The sequence below is a fragment of the Oryza sativa genome, chromosome 1 (genome assembly GCF_034140825.1).
Source record: "Oryza sativa Japonica Group chromosome 1, ASM3414082v1".
Taxonomy (NCBI): Eukaryota; Viridiplantae; Streptophyta; class Magnoliopsida; order Poales; family Poaceae; genus Oryza; species Oryza sativa.
The window spans coordinates 19,524,259-19,544,964 of record NC_089035.1 but is presented as its reverse complement, the minus strand read 5'-3'; the positions used below and the strand labels follow the sequence as shown (position 1 = coordinate 19,544,964).

Sequence of the window (20,706 nt, the reverse complement as noted above, 5' to 3'; positions counted from 1 at the left end):
TCACAATCCGAGCTGGAGGACAGAGAAAGGAAGAGAGAGAAGAAAGCGGGCGCTTGTTTAATCGACAGCTCGGCACGAGCAACAAGATGGATGGAGTAGGCGTGGAGACGATGCAGGAGCCGATGCCGTCGACAAATAACGCGCTTTCTTGGCCTTTTGCATCCCATGCTCCATGGCTCATTCCTTCTCTGTATATTTGGCGGTAAATCCCCATCCGCCGGAAAAAAAATCGCACTTCACGCGCCAAATTAGTTAGTCGAAGCGTCAAATTCCTACTGAAATACCCCATCCAGTTAGTAATCCCTCAACTCAATCTGCTGAAACAATGGGTCGCTCGAAACGGGAGGTTGCGCTGCCGCCGCCGCCATCTCCGTCGCAAGCCTCGCCGGGATCCTTCGCATCTGGCATGATGTTACCGGGATCCTTAGGCAGTGGTGCCTGGCAAGGTCCGGCGCCACTGCAGCCGCCGCACCCTTTGCTCTACGCGTATGGCGCCGCTGCTTCTGCTTTTCCCATGGCCCAAATGAAGCAAGGATTGGATCGTAGTGCCATTGATTTGTCAGATCTGCAAGAACGGTATGTACTTTTGATATTGAATAGTTTTGGATTGATTTGCTCCGGAAGTTCCGTGTACCTCCATGTTGATTAGAAAATTAATGGTGTTGACTAGCTAAGTTTGATTCTTGCCGTATTCTAGTTTTCCCCTCAAGATCTGATCCGCTGCTAGCAGATTAGCATATCCCCTGCTAATATGTCAAAAGAATCAATGTGTACATCTGTTTCTCATACTAAAGTTAAGTCTTGCTATATTCGGAAAGGGAAAAAATTTTGTGGCAAGAGAATAACTTGATAGTAAGCAAGGGCTACAGATACATATAGATTTATTTTATAGCAAAAACTAGTGTACATAGGTCAGTGCATGGCCAAATTTTTTTGTACTAATCTACACATACACTTTGAATAATCAAGAACTCTTACTACATAGGTAGTGAACAGACAAATCAACTTATCTACAAACACAAAAATAGTAACTTTATATGGCATGAGAATTATTAGTATCATAGGCTGTGCTTTGTCAAATTTTAATGTACTCATTTACAGATGAAGAGAAAAAAAGTGATAAGGATGTTATATGGCAATAATTTTGGATCTCTGTCTTTTTCTTGCAGTGGTATGGACTTTCATCCGCCTGGTGGTTTCTTAAGTTACTTTCAGGATCCATCAATTTTACAGAATCATCGACCTTTTGTGCCTCCAAATTATTATCCTGCTGAACAAGTAGCACCATGTTCAAAATTACATCCAGGAGCACAACAACCTGTCAACATTGATAGTGGTGATGAAGAAGCCCCCAATGTTAGGACTGAGAAGCGGTTGACATGGTCAACAGAGGAGGACATAAGACTAGTAAGTAAATAAGGATGTAGGCAATGAATCGTGTTTTCTCATTGACTGTTACTTTATTTCTAGTATAGGACTAATCATGTTTTGTTTTGATTATAGGTGAGTGCTTGGCTAAACAACTCGAATGATTCGATCAGTGGTAATTTTAAGAAAAATGATTGTTATTGGGGAGATGTTACTGCTGAGTATAATAGCACCACTCCCAAAAACAGGACAAGGCAAGAAAAACAAATCAAAGACCGTTTTCATAAAATTAAGAAAAATGTTGGCCGTTTCTGTTGTGTTTATAAAGAGGTTAAATCCATATATGTTAATGGACAAAATGATATGCAACTCAGGGAAAAGGCTGAAGCAGCATATCAAGCAGATTACAAGGAAGGCCCATTTTCATTTCTGCATTGTTGGAACATTCTTCGTGACCAACCAAAGTGGCATGCTTACTTGGAGGAACTTGAGAAGCCAAACAAACCAAAGATGGATGATGAAGTGGAAGTGATGGAGCAAATGTCCACTCCTAACAGTCCTGAAGATATTAAACGTCCAGTAGGAACAAAAACTGCTAAGGCGCAACGTAATGGTAAAGGCAAACGCAAAAGGAAGGCAAAGGTTTATCTATCAGATACTGATGATGAAATTGACAAGCTTAAAGAAGTTCAGGAGATGGCAAATAAAGGTCGTGATGAACTACTAGAGACTCAGAGGCATGTTGCTAGTGATAACCTTGAATCAAAAAAGTTAGCGCACCTTGCAGCCATGGAGCACAAGGAGGCTGTTATGTTGGAAACATATCGGTCTCTCATGTTACAAGATACAAAAGATATGCCTGATGATGTTAGATCCGAGCATTTGATGGCATTGAAGTGTATGAGGGAGAAGTTGTTTCCGTAATACTAAGGTATCTTCACGTTCCAGTCTCTAATTAAAGCTTGTTGTATTTTTTTTTACTTGCTGTAATTGAACTTCCTGCAAACATATATATGTTTCTTGCACAATTCAAAGAGTTGCAAATATTGATGTAATCTAACTTGTAATATAGTCAGCATGTAGCTATTATTTCCAGAAAAACATGTAGTCAAGTCAGCAGTTGCAAAATTAACATGCAGTCAAGTCAACAATGTGCAGATAAACATGCAGTCTTGAATTCCCAATAGTCTAGTTAATAGTAATTCAAATAAACATGCTCTGTGTATGCATTCCCAATAGTCTAATTAATAGTAATCCAAATAAACATGCTCTGTGTATGCATTCCCAATAATCTAATTAAGGGTAATTCAAATAAACATGCTACTAGCTAGTATGCATTCCCAACAGTGTACTGTTGGCCCATATATATATATATTGGTCTAATGGTGCTAACTATCCATCCCTCTGCCATTCCTTTCAACACTTCTTTCCCATTCCTTTCAACACTTCTTTCCCATTCCTTGCACCCCTTGTCTCCACCATGTCTCCAGATGATTCTGGTGAATTAGATCCTTCCAAAATTATAGACCAATACATTGTTGAGCAGAACCTCATAGATTCTTTTGCAAGAAGGGTCATGGAAAAGATCAAGACCAAGCTTAGAATTGGAAAAATCAGAAGGAAGAGTGTGACAAGGAAGACAATCAAGACGGATCACACAGTAGCACATCATTGTCTCATAGCTGACTACTTCAGTGAAGACCCTCTTTACCCTGAGAGCATGTTCCGTACAAGATTTCGTATGGGAAGACCCCTTTTTCTTCGCATAGTGAGTGCCCTTGGAAGGTGGTCTCCTTACTTTACACTAAAGGTAGATTGCAGTGGTCGCCAAGGGCTCTCACCTTTACAGAAGTGCACAACTACAATGCGCATGCTAGCGTATGGCAGCCCTGCTGATAGCCTAGATGAGTACCTTAAGATTGGCAAGAGCACGTCCTTGCAGTGCTTGGATATGTTTGCACGAGGGGTGATTGAAGTATTTGGTTCAGAGTATTTGCGACGTCCCACATATGAGGATGTGGAGCGTATACTTCAAGTTAATGAGTCTAGGGGCTTCCCTGGGATGCTAGGCAGTATTGATTGCATGCATTGGAGGTGGGAAAAATGCCCAACAGCATGGAGAGGGCAGTTTACCCGCGGTGACTATGGAGTGCCAACAATTATCCTCGAAGCGGTTGCTACTCGTGACCTCCGCATATGGCATGCTTTCTTCGGTGTCGCGGGGTCAAATAATGACATCAATGTGCTGAACCAATCCCCACTATTTCTTGATGTGCTGAAAGGGGAAGCTCCTAGAGTAAAGTTTTCTGTCAATGGTAATGAGTATAACACAGGATACTACCTTGCTGATGGAATATATCCAGAATGGGCTACCTTTGTGAAGTCAATAGCTGCTCCACAAACAGGGAAGCACAAGCTATATGCACAGTATCAAGAAGGGGCAAGGAAAGACGTGGAGTGTGCATTTGGGGTCCTGCAGTCCCATTTCAATATTGTGCGCCACCCAGCACGGTCATGGAAACGGAAGAGTGTTGGGAGAATCATGAAAGCTTGTATTATTCTCCATAATATGATAGTTGAAAATGAAAGAGGGGGGGGTTAAAATTCCTATTGATCTGAATGTGGACCCTGGAGCATCGGTTGCTCTTCCTCCTGAAGTAACTACTGGGCACAATCCATGCTTTGATCAGGTGCTACGTAGGAAAGCTGCAATACGTGCTCGTGCACCACATTCCCAACTAAAAAAAGATCTGGTTGAACATATTTGGCAAAAGTTTAGCAATACCAGTCGTACTTAGTTGTGGTAGGACATTAAGCATCTTGTTTTCACAGTTTCAATTACAATTGCAAGCATCTTAATTCACTTATCATTTTATTTATTTATTTCAGGGACAATGGAAAACTTTGGTGCTAGCTTTTTGGTGCTTTCTGCTATGGTTTTGGGAGGTATGTACATGTCTACTTGCACTGTACAGTCCAAAGAACAACATAATCAAATAAGTCCTTTAATAGTCCTTTTGTTTCTACTTAAAATAGCAGTACTACTTCCTTCCAGTTGTTTTGCCATCCAGATTATATGCTACAATTGTTCTATAATCGTTAGCCTCCTATTTTCCATGGAAATAATGTTGCTTTAATGACAGGTAGTGAAGGTGCTCAATTTGGCAGGTTGGCAGCTTGTTTTGGTTCTGCTTGAGAAAGATAATCTAGTTATAAAGTAATTTTTAGTAATTCGCTGGTGTCATGTAAGAACACTTGTGTTGTTACCATCTATTGGCAGTATGGATCATTGTAATGGCCTAATTTCTTTTGTCGAATGTTGATGTATGGATCATTGCAACAGACTAAGTTATTTTGTCGGTCTATGAATTAGTTATTTGTCAATCTGTGAACATTCTTTCGATCAAGTAACAATCTGAATCACTATTGTACTGTTTAGTTCGAATGAATTAGGAATATTACACCATTGTTGTTGATAAATCCGTCTGCTTTGTGATAAATCACATGATTTATTTCTTTATTGATTGAACATAGTCTTCCGTCTATGGTTGACATATAAGTGGCTACTCAAGTGATGTTTACAGTTGATCCTACATAACTTGAAAGATACAATTAGAGAATTAAATGCAGCTTGCTTTGCTAGAGACGGCTTAGAGACAACATGTATTATATTATTGTAAATGTCGTCTGTTAAACCATCTATAGATGATATAGAGGATACTAATAGTAAGATGTTTACTCTATTATTGCCCTTGCCCTAGTGGGACTGGAAAATCATTTTCCATCCACTAAAAGACATCTTTAAATCCTAACCCTTCATTCTTCCTCTTTCATTTAATCTTAGCCCTTTATTCATTTCTCAATCCCAATCTTAATCCCAACCCACATTTCTCATTATCCAAACAAACCCCTAATGTTTTTAGTAATGTTCAAATAGCTGAAATAGGATTTATTTTTCATTTAAATTCCTTCTATTAATTTTTAAGATAAATCATCTGATTATTTTTTACGAAGTTATAGCTCGCCTATTAGAACATGACAATTGGGGACCACTCCAAGGTATTTTTTTCAGGAGGTAGCTACCAATCTACTCTCACTTGGATAATTATTAGTAATCACTTTTTTTTATGAAGGTAGTATACAACTTGTATTAAACTGGTAAAAAACATGTGCATGGCGTGGTGGCTACTGGCGTGCACTGTGCTTGCACTACTCAAGTCATGAGTTTGATCCCTCCTCATGCATCCACAGAATTTTTCCTCCTCCCCGCACGACAAATTTGGAGGAAAAAAAGTAAAATAAAAAACCTCCTCGATGCAATCTAGTACACAAATCAAAATATTTGAAAAAAAAATGTGTGCATGAAATGTAGCAAAACTGACCCGAGTTCTTTAGAGCAAGTACAACAGAGAGCGGTTCGTTGGTGACAAGATGGATATTTAGTCTTCAAAGCCAAGCTGAAGGAGAGAGCGCGAGGTGAGAGATGTTGAGCTGATGATTAAATTATTGCCTGCTTCGCATGCGCTCCAAGAGCGCCGCAGCTTGCCTTTCACCAGGTCGGAGCCGATGTCAGCAACACCCCCATGCAGTTTATGGGGCCGTTCAACCATCTATGCAGAACGGTCCTAGAGAAGTGGCGGTGCGGCCATCTCAAACAGAGACGTTGAGTAGGAGTCAGGAGGGAAGAAGCAATAGAGAGAAGAATGAACCAGGAGGTGCCCATCAACCCATGCCCTTGAAGCTCCGCAAATCCATTGCCGGCACTCATCTACTTTATACCATCGTGCAAAGTTGCCTCTCTCCTCTGCACTTCGCTGCTAGAACTATGGCCCCGCCTAGGCTTCACCACAAAGGGTGAAAGGTGCTCGTAACTCCTGTAGACGTCACTGCGAGCAAATCGATGATCGATAGGAGTACTAGTGTATTCACTGTGTGTTTATCAACTCCTGTAGCCGTCACTGCGAGCAAATCGGTGATCGATAGGAGTACTAGTGTATTCACTGTATGTTTAGCAAATCTAAAAGGAGGAATAGATAAAGCTGAGAGAAAGGGACCGCTTCATCATTAAAAAAAAAGAAAACTGCATAGGCATCTGTGTAAGGTAAATAGTTGTAGATAGTCACTGTATTAATCGGCTATTTTGTGCTTGGTACAAAAGCGGATGTGTGTAATTTTAGCATCGGTAGTTAGCTATATTATTGATCTTGCTCTTATAGTGCATTGTCTCAAGCCCTTGTCCCTCGTGATTGGAGTAGGTTGTATTAGACATATCATAATGTAACAAAATAATTATATGTTTCTTAACCTTATGTGCTTAGAGACAATATGCGAATGTGCCCGCAACGGGGGCTAGGCCTGCTAATGGTTTGGACTAAAATGGTTTTATTGGATTAGTTTTAAGTTTAGCTAACTTTAGATAAGTGTAAGCTGACTAAGGTGCAAATAGTCTAAAGCAGTTTGGGTGGGAGGTGGAAATGGTCTAGATTGGAGTGGTTTTGCCTGCAAGAACCATGGGCCTAAAATGGTTTCATTGTATAGATCCACACTAGGATGACAAAGTAGGCTCACCATCTCTTTCTAGTTTTCTAGTGTGGCTCATAGTCTTCCACTTCGGTCACCCTTTACTTTGCCCAACGGCCCTTCGTGTCCTTCCCTTCCTCAAATCCCCAACATATTTGCCCCAAAATCCCTATTAATTCGACAACAATACAGGCAATGCGAGTTGTGGGACAGTAGCCAGCAACTCGGTAAATAAAGCGGAGAAGAACGTAGTAGCCACCATTTAGGAAAAATAGGTGAGATTCTCACCATTGAAATATGAAATACTAGTATTAGTAATTGAATGGATCATTTCTCAATATTTTCTTTGCAGCATTTAGAACCACATTTATGGATTTCTTTTGGTTTGGGATTGGTTTGAGAATAGGTTCAACCCATTTTCTTGCTTTAGGGCTGCTTCGGAGGGCCAGCTGCAACTGTACTGTACCTCCGTTCGGCTACAATGTTGAGTTTGTGCCGTAACAAAAAAAAACCTATTTGTAGGAGACAACGTGTTTTATATTGACTTGTTGTAGCCACTGTTGTTATACATTATACCTATGAGCGTGTTTGGTTACCTGCACCAACCTTGGCTCGCACTGTGGATGAAGTGAGTGAGCTGTTTGGTAAGATGTACGCACGAGAGAACCCGTACAAAGCGGATGCAAAAGTAGCCCCCGACTCCCTAAGTCGGCTGAGGTGGAATGCCCAAAACGAAGACAACTCATGTACAGCCATCGAAACATCACCCCTTTATCATCCCATTGAGTTCATAACATCACCCCATTATCATCCCATTGAGTTCAGGATCAATCAGTTTGACCAACCAAACAACTTCAATTGCACCCACTCATTTAGGCCACAATCAATTTAGATGGCTCATGAGATGCACTTAATATGGTAGTGGCAAGGGGTATGTGGTTTCAATCCTAAGATCCCACGTTCAATCCTCAACATGCTCACAATTTCTTCTTAAAAAATATTTGGAGAGATGCTTCTCCCTCTATATATATATTTTTATCAAGGTCATACAGGTAAGCTACATTAGTGATACTCTGCTAGCATTTTTTTACACTATGCTGCTTCGGAACTGCCCCTTTGGTTTGGGCTGGTTTCGATTAGCATTTTTTTTACACGCGGTTTGGATGAGCTTTTCTACTTGGAGCGGCTTTAGTTTGGATTTTGCAAGTGATTGTCGGTTTGGAGCGGTTTGGTGGTGATAAGTTAGGACCTTCCTCATCGATTAAGGGGGCCTCACTTTAGTCCCTCCAACCAAACACCACCTAAACATTTCCAAGTGGAATTAGGCCTACAACAAGATTGGTCAACGGGCCCGGCCCATGCCATCTCCAAAAGTCCACTCCTCGCCTTCGTTTCTCCTCCCCCATTTCGTCCCTACCTGCTCCTCACCAGATCCTTCCGCCGCCGCCGCCGCCATGTGGAGGGGCGGCGCGACCGCCGCCTCCGCCGCGAGGGCTCTCCGCTCGCGCCTGATCCCCGACACGTCCCACCACCCGGCCACGGCTCTAGCTCCCATCGCATCGCCGCGCTCCTCCTCCTCCTCCTCCTCCTCGTCTGCCCCCACCATCGCCGCCGCTGTGCCCGCCGTCGCGGAGGCTACGGCGGCCGCGGCCGCTGTTTCGAGGCAAGCTGGATCCGTCTCCGACGCGCTGAGGCACTACGGGAGGTGCTACTTCGAGCTCTCCAAAGCCCGCCTAAGGTGTGCGCAGTTTGCTCCCTCTCCCATGTTTGTCGTAGTAAATTTAGTTCAAGTGGAAAAAAAAACACACGCACCTTTCCAGTTGATGTTTGTGCGTTTCTTGCAAATAGCTCTGTCTTGTCTTCATTTTGTTGTCTAGGTAAAATGGAATTACCTCCTTTCTTTCATCTTTCATCAATAAGGTTACTTTCAACTCTTATAATTGAATTGGAGTATTGGGATAAATGCTATGTATATTTAGTTCTTATGGTTGTGTTCTAACTTCTAGGATGCTAAAAACTTTTTTGCGGTCTTTCATTAGAGTAGTCAAACCTTAGTATATGACTATATGCACTGAAGTTCCGTTTATCACAAAGGAGTAGGAGCTCATTACTACTTATTGATATGTATACCATGTAAGAATTAAGGCCATTTCATTTAAATTGGTATATTAAAATGTGAATCCTGACCCCTTGAGGGCTGTGCCAAATCGACCCCTTCTTTTATTGTCCTCTGCCAACATATGGTGCTCCATTAAGCAAATTAGCTTATTGTAATTCTTCTCAGGGGCGAAGCCAGGAAAAATGGTCACCGGGGTCTACTAACTAATGATACTAACAGTAGATCTATAGCTTGCAATGACCTAAGACTATGCATAAGATAGAACTAAATTAACAGTGGCATATTATGATAAAATAAAGTCTGTTGCTGTAGTGGTTACCTCTTACATGTTACAAATCTTGTCTACGGCTCCTATCCTCCATCTTGTGAAAGCCAACAACCACATCATTATTTAGAATTGAAGCTAGCATTTCCGGCTCGACGAAACATATGATACGATCATTCATAAATTGATCACCAATACGATTCCGTAGAATTTACTCCACCACAATTCTCATTATCACCATGGGGGGTATTTTTGTTTTCAAGAATCAATCCATCATAGTTTTCATGCCTATGAAATAGTTATAGAACAAGATTGATCAGGAACACAATTACACAATATAGACAACAAATGCATAAGCAGCCACTCTTAGCAAAACCACTAATTTCTTACCATCCGTTATGCTGGGAAGAAAAAGAATTATGAATATATGATTCAATCCTCCTCGTTCACGACCATCAGGCATCAGGCCATGTAACAGAAGTCTGAATAAATTGAAAAGTGCATATTTCAGAACCCTAAATTCCTAAGATTAGGTTTCAGAGATGAGAAAACAAGAATTTGGGATAGTCCCCGCAGAAAAAAAAATTGGGATAGGGTTACCTACTTACCTGATCAAACGGTAGCTCGGCTGCTCGCACTGGCCGTCGCGGCGTCACTGATCACCTAATCCTAGTTCTTGACGTCTTTGGTCTTCACCGATTCGCCCGTTCGCCGCCCGTCCGGCCATACCGGCGTCTCGCCCGCCCTTGCCTAGATGTGTGACTCGAGAAGACCTGAAGACGAGAAGTCGAGACTCCGTAATTACCAGGAAGGAATACTAGAATACGTTATCAAAATAGGGAATTTCTGGAGACTAGTGGAGTAGTGGGCTTCTAGCCTCGTGGGCTCAAATCCAAGCGTTTTCTCATTATGTGGGCTGGGCTAACCTAGCTTAGATATTAATTTGTTTGTTGTGTCATTACTGCTAATCACAAGTGGGCTTCAACTAATTAATTCTACTGGGGTCTAATACTTTTTTTGACCGGGGTCAGTGCCGGTAAAATAGAGGGGGTATAACATGCTTGTTAAAAATCGTCGGGGTCAGTAGACCCCGATGCTTTGCTGTGGCGTCGCCCCTGTTTCTTCTGATTATACGATAGAACTGGATTGAAAAGGTATTGTAGAAAAAAGAAGGCAAAAGTCATGTCCGTATGTCAAGGATGCAAAACTAAATTTCATGATAAATAAGTGTGTCATTTCAATGCTAGTATTGTAAAGATGCACAACAAAATTTCATGATTACAAACGTGGCACTAGCACCTAAGCATTTCAGTTTTCTTGTCATTGTAAGAATGGTATGTTTGGCATTTATATGAGTCAGCACTTAATAGAAGAAATTTGCATGTTGGCGCCTTCATATGTTGACGTATGCGCTTGTGGTTTGTCTCTTCGAGAAAAAGAGTCACGTGTATGATAAATCGTGTTTTTTATCTTCACCATTTTTTTTTGAACTTTAGGACCTCTATCTCTATGTGCTCAAGTATGCATGAATTTGCCAGAACATCACTTGTGCTGGAGATCTGTTTTATGTCTAATCCCTAATGAGCTTTCATCAATGTTTTAAAACGCATCCATTATCAACTTAGAGGTTGGTTCACCTTGATGATTTATCAGTGTAAATCATTGGTAAAGTTTTGCTGCTTACTGCCCTCGCAGTGCTTAAATGTTCTCTATAGTAGTATAAGAAAATACCCTTGGTTCTTGTTTCTGTTTTTGGCTTCATCGCATTTTGTCTTTCAGATTTCTTTCATGTCCTCAATAGAATTTAGTCAAGTTACTCATGTCACAATTGACAAATAGCTGTAAAATATATATAGGACCCATAACCCAATTATAATGGTATGATAGTATTTCTTTCGAAACAAACCTACATGTATGATCTTTATGTATGCAACTTAAGTACTCTAGAAGATGCTGATACTCAAAATTTTAGAAGTTTTGATCATATGCTTGTTCAAAACAACAAGTATTTGTGACCAGGGGGAGAAAAATCCAAAGTAAAGAGACGTACAACAGATTAAGCAACTAGCGTGAAAGCCTTTTTTCTGGATTGAGTGCTAAGCAACCAGACACTTGTCCATCCATTTTCTTGCTTGGAAAAAAAAAGAGAGTCAATCTGACTTTTATTGTCATTCTGGATTGAGTAAAAGAAGGGGTGTATGATATAAAGGACTAGTCAAAACCATCATGATCTCTAACTCTCTATTATGTACTAAACTAATAGAGAATAAGAAACTCCTAACAGTTAGATGCTTTTTTTTTTAAGATAAAGGAATATATTATTCCAGCCTCTGCATAGGCCATGCACTCAACCATTCATCATTACAAGGATTTCCAGTTCAAAATAAATAATGCTGTCAAAATTGCATGTTCATAAAATTTAAGCTTGAATGACAATGCATTAGCACAAAGCCTATTAGTAAACATCCACCCATGCTTGGAAATGTTTCCATCACCATAGTCTCCAAAATACGGCACACTCACTTCATCTGCTCCCTTGGTAACTTCTTTTGTAGTAAGGCCCAGAAGCGAGTCCAATGTGTCCCCCTGAAGATCACCTGCATATAGGATTTCATTTATGTCTTGTCCAAAACAATGCCATTCCTCGATGACCACAACGCCCAAAGCATAATTGATGCTTAATTTTCTTGTAATCTATACTGCAATATAAACATTCATACTTGTAATTGCCAAACAGTTTTCAAGGTTGCATAAGCAATAATTCTGTAAATTGCAGGCGGTAGGTGGCTAATCTCTTAGCATGCAAGAGCTTGCTGTATCAGGCTCCTATCTAAACTTCATTATGCCACTTTTTAGTTGTGCACACGACTTCTTAATCTCCCTAGATGCTGTCGAATTTGTTGTTAGAAACTCAGAACATGTAAATGGGATCAATACTGAATTCAAATATTTGAGCAATACACATTGGTTGTCAAAAGTCTTTTGAATTAGGCTTAGCCATCTGCCATTATCTCTTACCGAGAAAAACTGTGATATACTCCGTCTCTTTCTTTTGCTAGCATTAGAACTGCTTGTAAGTGGTCAGTTGTTTCTTTGTTTTGATCATATATTCTATTATTATGGTATTCAGTGCCCTTGTTGTGGCAACATCTGGGGCTGGTTATGTGCTCGGAAGTGGCAACATGGTAGACATAGCTGGACTTTGTTGCACCTGCGCTGGTACCATGATGGTTGCAGCATCTGCAAATACTCTCAACCAGGTATGTGCTTGTTTTTCGAAAGCTTTATCCATCAGTATGTTGTACTAAACCAATATTTAGAGTGAATTGCATAGTAGGCCACCTATTTTTACCTTACTTTCACTTTAGACCACCCCTAAAGCAATATTTTCACTTTGAAGGATCCTTTGTTTTTCCTCTTCCTCATCTTGACAATGCGTCAATCTCAGCCGCTGTCTTGCCACCGTTGCCACCGCCTTTTGGCGGGTCTCTCTTATTCGCTACTTCCCTTCACTCTCGAGTACTTCGCCATGCAAATCTGTTTGGCAAAGCTATCAAGAATCCAAGATGCTCATGTGCAGCTGTGGGTTGATGCACGAGCTCCAGCATGGTGGCAAGCACCTGCTCTCCATGAACTCCGCATAATCTGCAGGAACAGCCAAACAGAGCCAACGATTCCTTTAAGGTTACATCAACCTTCTCGTTGTGCTGGTTCAGTTTTTCACAGGCTCACCACTGCCGATCAATTAGCAAGAGCTGGCACACATCATCTCCTCAATTCTTCGGTGTCTGATTTTCTCTGCATGAACCTGTTTATCCTTTGCTTCTCACTGACTGGTGGGTCACCAGTCCAAGCTGCAACTGTTTGGTAACAAAACTGGTGTAAAGTGATAAGTTTTGTAAAACCTAGTGTAAACTACAATACAGGTAATAAAACTAGCCCAAACTGAAATTTACTCCAATATTAATTATATTTATGCTTGCACATCTTTTATTCTTCATTTACTCACATTGTCATAAAAAGCGTCAGACGTTCATTTCGTTGTTTCCAAAATATTTGCATCCTATCAGGATCTGTAGCTATTAAGAGTTTAGGATGGACCTCGTTAATTATAGTTGTTTTCGTTCAGAGAAAATGAATGTTCTGTACTTGCTTTAAGCATCTGTATCTGAATACAGTTTGAAATAACTTTGTTTTTAGGTGTTTGAGATAAAGAATGACGCTAAAATGAAAAGAACCATGCGACGGCCCCTACCATCAGGGCGCATTAGTCCTGCACATGCTGCCATGTGGGCTACTAGTGTTGGAGTTGCTGGAACAGCTTTGTTGGCTTGGAAGGTTCGTACAAGATCTTCTCTATTTATCTGCACATGTTATGTGTTGTTTTAAATGTGTTTCGTTTCAGTAGTTGGTATAGTACTGTTATTACATCTGAACACCGTAAAATTTTGGCAAGGTTTCTGCAGGCTAATGGCTTGGCGGCTGGGCTCGCAGCTTCTAATCTTATTCTGTATGCATTTGTATACACACCATTGAAGCAAATACACCCTGTAAATACATGGGTTGGAGCAGTTGTTGGTGCCATACCACCACTTCTAGGGTATTCAACTTGCTGAACCATTTTGCGTTTGCTTAAATGCAGTTTGAAGTAGTAAATTTTCTATGGAGGGTTATGGTGTCATATGTTCTACTTTGCTTCCTAGTTTTACTGCTGTGTAATGTCAGAAAATAGTTCAACAAAAGCTCTCTCCATTTCTTGAACGAGTGGCGAAATTTTGAACATAAGCAACAATGGAATATATATACCAAATAGCCTATTTGCAGTTCCACACAATGAAAATGCAAATAACAAGCCATTGTTGTTTTTTGATCCTTTGTATATTGAGATTGATTTGGGATTTCGTAACCTGGTGGAACACCACCCCTGCTATCTGAACTATATCTAATACTACTTTAAATGGAGTTCTGTAAACTACCCCTTGAACTTCTTAGTATGTATAAAATTAATCGTATCTAAATGGATAGCCATATCTGAAGTCATATTAAGGTGAATATTCCCTATAGCAAAATGATAGGTAACACATTTCATGGAAAAAATATTTTTTATTTATCGTAGGTCATATTGAAATATATTTTTTATCTGTAGGAAAGCACGAGCATTCAGCTAGTTTTTATGATGTTTGGACTAATGGAGGCCTCCAGGGGCTAATGCACTGGGTATACAGTGAATGCCAGAGATGCTCTAGATGTGTTAATTCATGTATTCTGGCTGAAATGTCATGATTGCATCAGATGTATAACTGGAACAGTCATAACTGTTCAATGTGTATGGACTAATGCTTTTAAAAAAAACAGAGGCATATTCGGTTCTTCTCTGCATCTATCCTTAATCAGTGATTTCTTCACACTTCATTTAGATTTTGTTAGTTTTCTAAAAACCTTTTAGTATTTGTAACAAACTAGAACGCCTGCACAAGGTGTAAAATGTCAAGCTTAGTTCCTGATGGACTTATCAGTATGTGTCAATGTCCTATCTGTTGAATGCCAATGAGGGACCTTTTTTTCCATTGCCACATGATCTCAGTCCTTAATTTCATCTTCTTCTGTACAGGTGGGCAGCAGCTTCGTCTGAACTGTCACTGAATGCTATGATTCTCCCTGCTGCATTGTACTATTGGCAAATACCACATTTTATGGCCCTTGCATACTTATGTCGGAATGATTACCTTGCTGGAGGGTAACTCTCCTATCTGAATTGATTATTAGCATACTGACTGTAGAATTTACATCAGAATGATTCAAGTGCAAAACCTGTATGTGACTTGTAGAATTGTATGTTCTTTGTGATTCAGGTACCGAATGTTTTCTTTTGCTGATCCTACTGGTAAAAGAACTGCATGGGTATCACTCAGAAATTGTCTATACATGCTGCCCTTGGGATTTTTTGCATACAACTGTAAGTACTCTTATATACTTTTGCCTCCCTTATTTTTCTGAAAAAAAATACTTATGAGACTTGCATTTTAGGGGGTCTCACATCTGAGTGGTTCAGTCTTGAAGCATCACTTCTAACTTTGGGCCTTACAATTGGAGCTCTATCATTTGTGCTGGAGCCAACCCCCAAAACTGCAAGGAGAATGTTCTATGGTAGCCTTTTGTATCTTCCTGCTTTTATGGCTGGACTTCTGTTGCATCGGCTGCCTAATGAGCAAAAGGAGCATAATGTCACTCAGACGAGTGAAATCACCGGAATTCTTTATGGTGCTGAACAGCAGGATGAAGAACGAGCTAGACAGAAGCGTGAGGACCGAAAACCTTCTCGTATTCACTCGCGCCCTCCGGTTGCCTATGCTTCTGTGGCCCCTTTTCCTTTCTTACCAGTACCTATATATGTCTCTACCCAAGGTCATGAGCTATGAAAGATATTACATGGACTAGGCTTGTGGACGCAATGTTGGTCCATATTTTTTTGGCTTCCAAAGGAAATTTTCCTGATCAAGTACTTTGTCCTTGATGTTGATATGATTCGAAAATAATGAACAAGAAATTTAGCTCTTGGGCTCACCTGACTGTAAAAATTGATGTCCATTTACATTTGATGTCTTGAGTAACATGAATGCACATACTTTCAGAAATAATCTGCATATTTTCAAACTTTGTTTGCTAATGCTGCCAAATGAACCTAGCTGTGGTATATGGTCTTATTCTCTCTGTTTAGGTGGTCATATGTTCATCATTGCAAACATTTTTTTGTTGTATGTCCCTAATTACTGCATTTGCCAACCCGGCTATACATTTGAGTAGCTAGTCGGACTGTTCTCATGTGAGATTTAGAAATAGTCTATTAAAGGCCGAAGTATTTTTCATATCCATAATGAAGTTAAGTGAAGTGGAAATCAGCATAACAATTAACTCCTTCCAGCCTGAAAGAATCTAGGGCAGCTTTTATATTTGTGTTAGTTGAATTTTCGTAATTTTTTTCGAAAACACAAGAGAGCTAAGTTAAATTTTCGTACTTTTTTTTGAAAACACGAGAGAACTACGCTTATATTTCATTAAGAAAATAGAAATATTTAAGGAAAAAATGGTCAAGGAACCCCTCCAATTTTCACACTTTTGAGCATCGGTAAATATCTACTCCCTCCGTCCCATAATATAAAGGATTTTGAGTTTTTGTTTGTAATGTTTGACCACTCGTCTTATTCAAATATTTTTTTTGCAAATATAAAAAACGAAAAATTATACTTAAAATATTGTAGATAATAAAGTAAGTCGCAAATAAAATAAATAATAATTTCAAAAAATTTTGAATAAGACGAGTGATTAAACATTGCAAGTAAAATCTCAAAATCCCTTATTTTATGGAACGGAGGGAGTAAATCAGAAGAGCTTGATGTCTTTGAGAGTACAATCACAGCATGTAGTGCACACAAAATAGTTAGTTATGGAATCTTGCACGAAGTTTACTAACTTCAACTGGCACTGTTTTCTCTTCTCATAACAGGTGGAGTAGGTTTGAGCATATGAAACATGAACTGAAGTGATAATTTTGGTACAGCAATATTCAACATAGCATGTTTTACAAACTTTTCTCAAATAAGGGCTATCAACATCAACATTGGCAAGATACAATAAAAAGGAAAAACGATAGAAAATGTTCACTGAAAACAAATTTGAGAGGGAGCTAATCTAGATATTTAGGATAGGATATGTGTGATAACAAAAAAAAAAAAGCAACTCTTGAAGCAGAACGGTAGAGTACCGTCCCTGTTTGACATAGTTTATATTTCAGATTCACAATAGATTGGAAGTCTGTATGTTAAATAATAGTGATCTAAAATTTTAAATTTCATCTAAAATAGGAATAAAATGATTTATTCAAATGTTATCAACGTAATTGTAAATCTTGATCATGAATTTTTGGAGTTAGGAATATCTGCTTAGAAAATCTTGAATCTATAGCCGTGTCAAAAAGGTAATATGTTTCAGATTGATTTTAATTTAGGCCGGAGGGAGGGAGACCAACACAAGCAAGAGCCACAAAGAAGTATAATGAACTACTATATTCTTTCGTAGTTCAAAAGATGTTTATCTGTAAGCATGTCACACTCGTCCATTGTTAGGCCGCCTGGCTCCAAGCTTTCAACCCAACGTGACACAAAAGCTGCCGAAAAAGGTATTTCCTTTTGCTTGTCACAAAAGGAGCGAGACCCACATACTCACACGATAATTCAGCTTTAGCAAACATCGCCACAAGGCTATGACTATCTCTATCCCCTCTAACCTACTCCCTCCGTTCTACAATATAACAATATAAGAGATTTTGAGTTTTTCTTGCAACGTTTGACTACTTGTCTTATTTAATTTTTTTTTGCAAATATAAAAAACGAAAAGTTGTGCTTAAAGTACTGCAGATAATAAAGTAAGTCACAAATAAAATAAATAATAATTTTAAAAAATTTTGAATAAGACAAGTGGTCAAGCGTTGCAAACAAAAACTCAAAATCCCTTATATTATGGGACTGAGGGAGTAGTAAATTTATGACGCATCGCAGCATGCAAAAAATAGGAAGTTCTAAAGGTAAATTAATTTGTAAATTTAACAATTTTAAACCGATCTCAAGGAATATGGATTTACATTATTCCTACAAATGATAAATTCTGATATTTGAAGTAAAAAAACAAAGGTGTAAACTTTTTCTGAAGTTTAAATAGGACAAAATGTGTACCGTTTTATGGAAAATGTTCTTGAGATCAAGTAATACTCAATTGTATTGATTTAAATACACTATATTGTTAAATAGAAATATTGAGTGTTTATTTGCATTTTGAAATTCAAATATAAATATGAACATCAATTTCAAACGTTTTGCTCAATTTCTTTGGGTCAAGTACTAATATTAATGTTACTAAGCCTACTATTACTCCCATCTAGTAGCATGCATGTTTAATGAGTCGATCATAAAAAACATTGATGGGGACAATCACATTCCCTCGCTTTAATTTGCTGTCTACTTTTCTAGATGAAAGACAAGTGAGATTCTCACATTAAGGTCTACTTTAAAACACATGATTGAGAAAACTGAGAATAGGAAATACATAGGATTTCGACAAAAATACAAGTACAAAACAAAAAATTATAAAAAAGAATGTATGAATGATCATTTGATTGGACTGTAGAAAAAACATAGGAATCGGATGAGAGATAACTCAAAGAGAACTTTCCATGATGTTGAACCTCATGTTAAAAATCCTCCAAAACATTACGACTTAAGGCATTTATTAGGAATTTTATAGGATTCAATAGGGTTTCAATACTTTATCTCAAGGGAAAATTGCAACAACCACCTGATAAGTTACTTGATTTGACATTCCACCACACGAGTTATTTTGTTGCAAATGCCCATCCCCTACTCGTTTTTATTGCAAAAATCACCCCGGTGCATACGTGCTTTAACTGAATTAGCTTGTTATCGCTGATGTAGAGCCCCATAGACTAAGTTAGCTGAGTCAATCTTTTCCAAATTCTTGCATTAGACTTATTCTTTGTGTTTCATTGATTTCTTTATGCATTTATTGAAAGTCAGTGCAGCAACGTTTAAGTTCTCAACTACAATTCTATTTGTGAAATCTCTAAAAAAAAGTGTCAAGACTATATTTATAGAAGTATTTAATTTTGGTACATACGATATTGGCGCCTCACAATTTATAAACACATAATGATTCGGTTAAGGATGTGTGCATTGGTTAGTTTTTACAACAAACCGAGTAGAAGGATAGTATTTGTAACAAAATAATTTATGAGATGAAATGTTAAATGACTCTGGATTGGTTTTTATAATTTTTCCTTGTCCCAAAGAAGGGCCCTAAAAAAATCCTATAGGATAAGAAGCGGGCTTTAAAGATGCGGCCTAACCTCCTAACTATCAGTTAAGTCCTTTCACGAGAACATGCATGCAGTTAGGCACAAGAGACATGCATTTTAGCATGTCCCGTAGTGTAGATACATCCTAGAGAATCTGATCTTACGCAAGGACACACGAGCGATAGCGCGATTGGTAAAAATAATAGTCGACTGTAGCACATATTACTTGCAGTTGCAGTAGAGATGTGGATAATATAAACACTACTTATGGTGCCTTAACTTATATGGAAAAAAAAGAAAGGATTATGACTAGTTTGGATAATTGTCATTATAGCCTTAGCAAAAATTTGTCAATACACTGGTGGAGAAATCATCTTTCGTCGGTCGGCCGAATTCCAGAATAGTCCCGGATACAATAAAAACCGGGGCTAAAGATGATCTTTAGTCCCGGTTAAAAAGGGTAACGGCCATATTTGATCTTTAGTCCCGGTTGGTAACACCAACTGGGACTAACTGTCAGGGCCTGTCAGCCCCCCCGGGATCTTTAGTCCCGGTTGGTATTTACGATCTTTAGTCCCGGTTGGTACCGGGACTAAAGATCGTAAATACCAACCGGGACTAAAGATCTCGGGGATCTTCAGCCCCGTTGGTAACACCAACCGGGACTAAAGTCCCACCCCTATATATATGTTTTCTTCCTCCTCCAGCTGCCCGAGCAAGCTTCAAAATTTCTTCAAAAAAGAGGGGAGGTCATGCCAAAATTTCTAGTGAATTTATTTTGGTGATTACATACAAATAGGAGGTGCCTAAAAGGTTTGCAACTTCATCCTCCAATGTTTTTTTCTGTCATATTACATTTGGAGCTATGTTTTGCACACTTTTTTGTCTCCAAAATTTAGATGTAAGTTGATGAGAGAGAAAATTTGTGTGGGGAAGAAAGAACATATAGAAATTTAGTTGATTTGCTAAAGAAGGTTTTATAAAATAGTTGAGAAGGAAAATATAGTGAAAGTTAATATTAAATAATAGAAAACAAACTAAAATGAAAATTAAAAGAAGTAAAACACATTAAAATTATTAAGTTTAAAACTTTAGAAATAGTAAATAAGAATTGTTTGGTGTAATATTTTATGATTTTTGTATGAATAAAGATATGTCATTATTGTATGACTGTTGAAAGAGTTTGTAATTATCTTATAATTATTGTATGACTGTCATTATTGTAAGAATAATTATTTGTGTACGATTTTTTTTCGACTCATATAGATGGATCGGCAATGGATGTACGTTGACCGGCGGTCCAAAGAGTTTATTGACGACGTGCACTATTTTTTGAGAGTGGCTGAAGCTAACAGGCAAAGGGTTTTATTTGTTGTCCATACAATAAGTGTAAGAATCAGAAGGAGTATTCTGCATCAAGGACTATTCATTTCCACTTGTTTGAGTCGGGGTTCATGCCAAGCTATAATTGTTGGACATCCCACGCAGAGCAAGGTGTTGAAATGGAAGAAGATGAAGTGGAAGATGACAATATTCCGGACTTTGCTCAGTACGTTGGATTTGAAGGAA

At 38.9% G+C, this 20,706-nt stretch overlaps 3 protein-coding genes across 3 annotated transcripts; all 3 read left to right on the top strand.

Annotated features, from left to right (window-relative positions):
- The first annotated feature begins 188 nt into the window (after window positions 1-188).
- Window positions 189-4,752, top strand: LOC107277194 (glutathione S-transferase T3). The gene is made up of 5 exons (XM_015766862.3): window positions 189-576; window positions 1,170-1,407; window positions 1,504-2,299; window positions 4,258-4,314; window positions 4,512-4,752. Exons 1-3 carry the CDS (start codon window positions 326-328, stop codon window positions 2,290-2,292), a joined length of 1,278 nt encoding a protein of 425 aa, XP_015622348.1. The 5' UTR covers window positions 189-325; the 3' UTR covers window positions 2,293-2,299; window positions 4,258-4,314; window positions 4,512-4,752.
- On the top strand, window positions 2,995-4,080 carry LOC107280867 (uncharacterized). The gene has a single exon (XM_015782589.3). The coding sequence runs from the start codon at window positions 3,089-3,091 to the stop codon at window positions 3,968-3,970; it is 882 nt and encodes a 293-aa protein (XP_015638075.2). The 5' UTR covers window positions 2,995-3,088; the 3' UTR covers window positions 3,971-4,080.
- A 3,535-nt stretch (window positions 4,753-8,287) lies between the features above and the next one.
- Window positions 8,288-15,836, top strand: LOC4323939 (protoheme IX farnesyltransferase, mitochondrial). Its single transcript, XM_015766928.3, has 7 exons — window positions 8,288-8,626; window positions 12,403-12,532; window positions 13,473-13,610; window positions 13,739-13,872; window positions 14,884-15,009; window positions 15,125-15,228; window positions 15,300-15,836. Exons 1-7 carry the CDS (start codon window positions 8,343-8,345, stop codon window positions 15,689-15,691), a joined length of 1,308 nt encoding a protein of 435 aa, XP_015622414.2. The 5' UTR covers window positions 8,288-8,342; the 3' UTR covers window positions 15,692-15,836.
- Window positions 15,837-20,706: the final 4,870 nt, after the last annotated feature.

Coding starts and splice junctions, on each gene's coding strand:
- LOC107280867 (XM_015782589.3), top strand. CDS start 3,089: ATGTTCCGTACAAGATTTCGTATGGGAAGACCCCTTTTTCTTCGCATA.
- LOC107277194 (XM_015766862.3), top strand. CDS start 326: ATGGGTCGCTCGAAACGGGAGGTTGCGCTGCCGCCGCCGCCATCTCCG. Junction 577..1,169: donor TTGTCAGATCTGCAAGAACG/GTATGTACTTTT, acceptor TTTTTCTTGCAG/TGGTATGGACTTTCATCCGC. Junction 1,408..1,503: donor CAGAGGAGGACATAAGACTA/GTAAGTAAATAA, acceptor TTTTGATTATAG/GTGAGTGCTTGGCTAAACAA.
- LOC4323939 (XM_015766928.3), top strand. CDS start 8,343: ATGTGGAGGGGCGGCGCGACCGCCGCCTCCGCCGCGAGGGCTCTCCGC. Junction 8,627..12,402: donor CTCTCCAAAGCCCGCCTAAG/GTGTGCGCAGTT, acceptor TATGGTATTCAG/TGCCCTTGTTGTGGCAACAT. Junction 13,873..14,883: donor GCCATACCACCACTTCTAGG/GTATTCAACTTG, acceptor TCTTCTGTACAG/GTGGGCAGCAGCTTCGTCTG.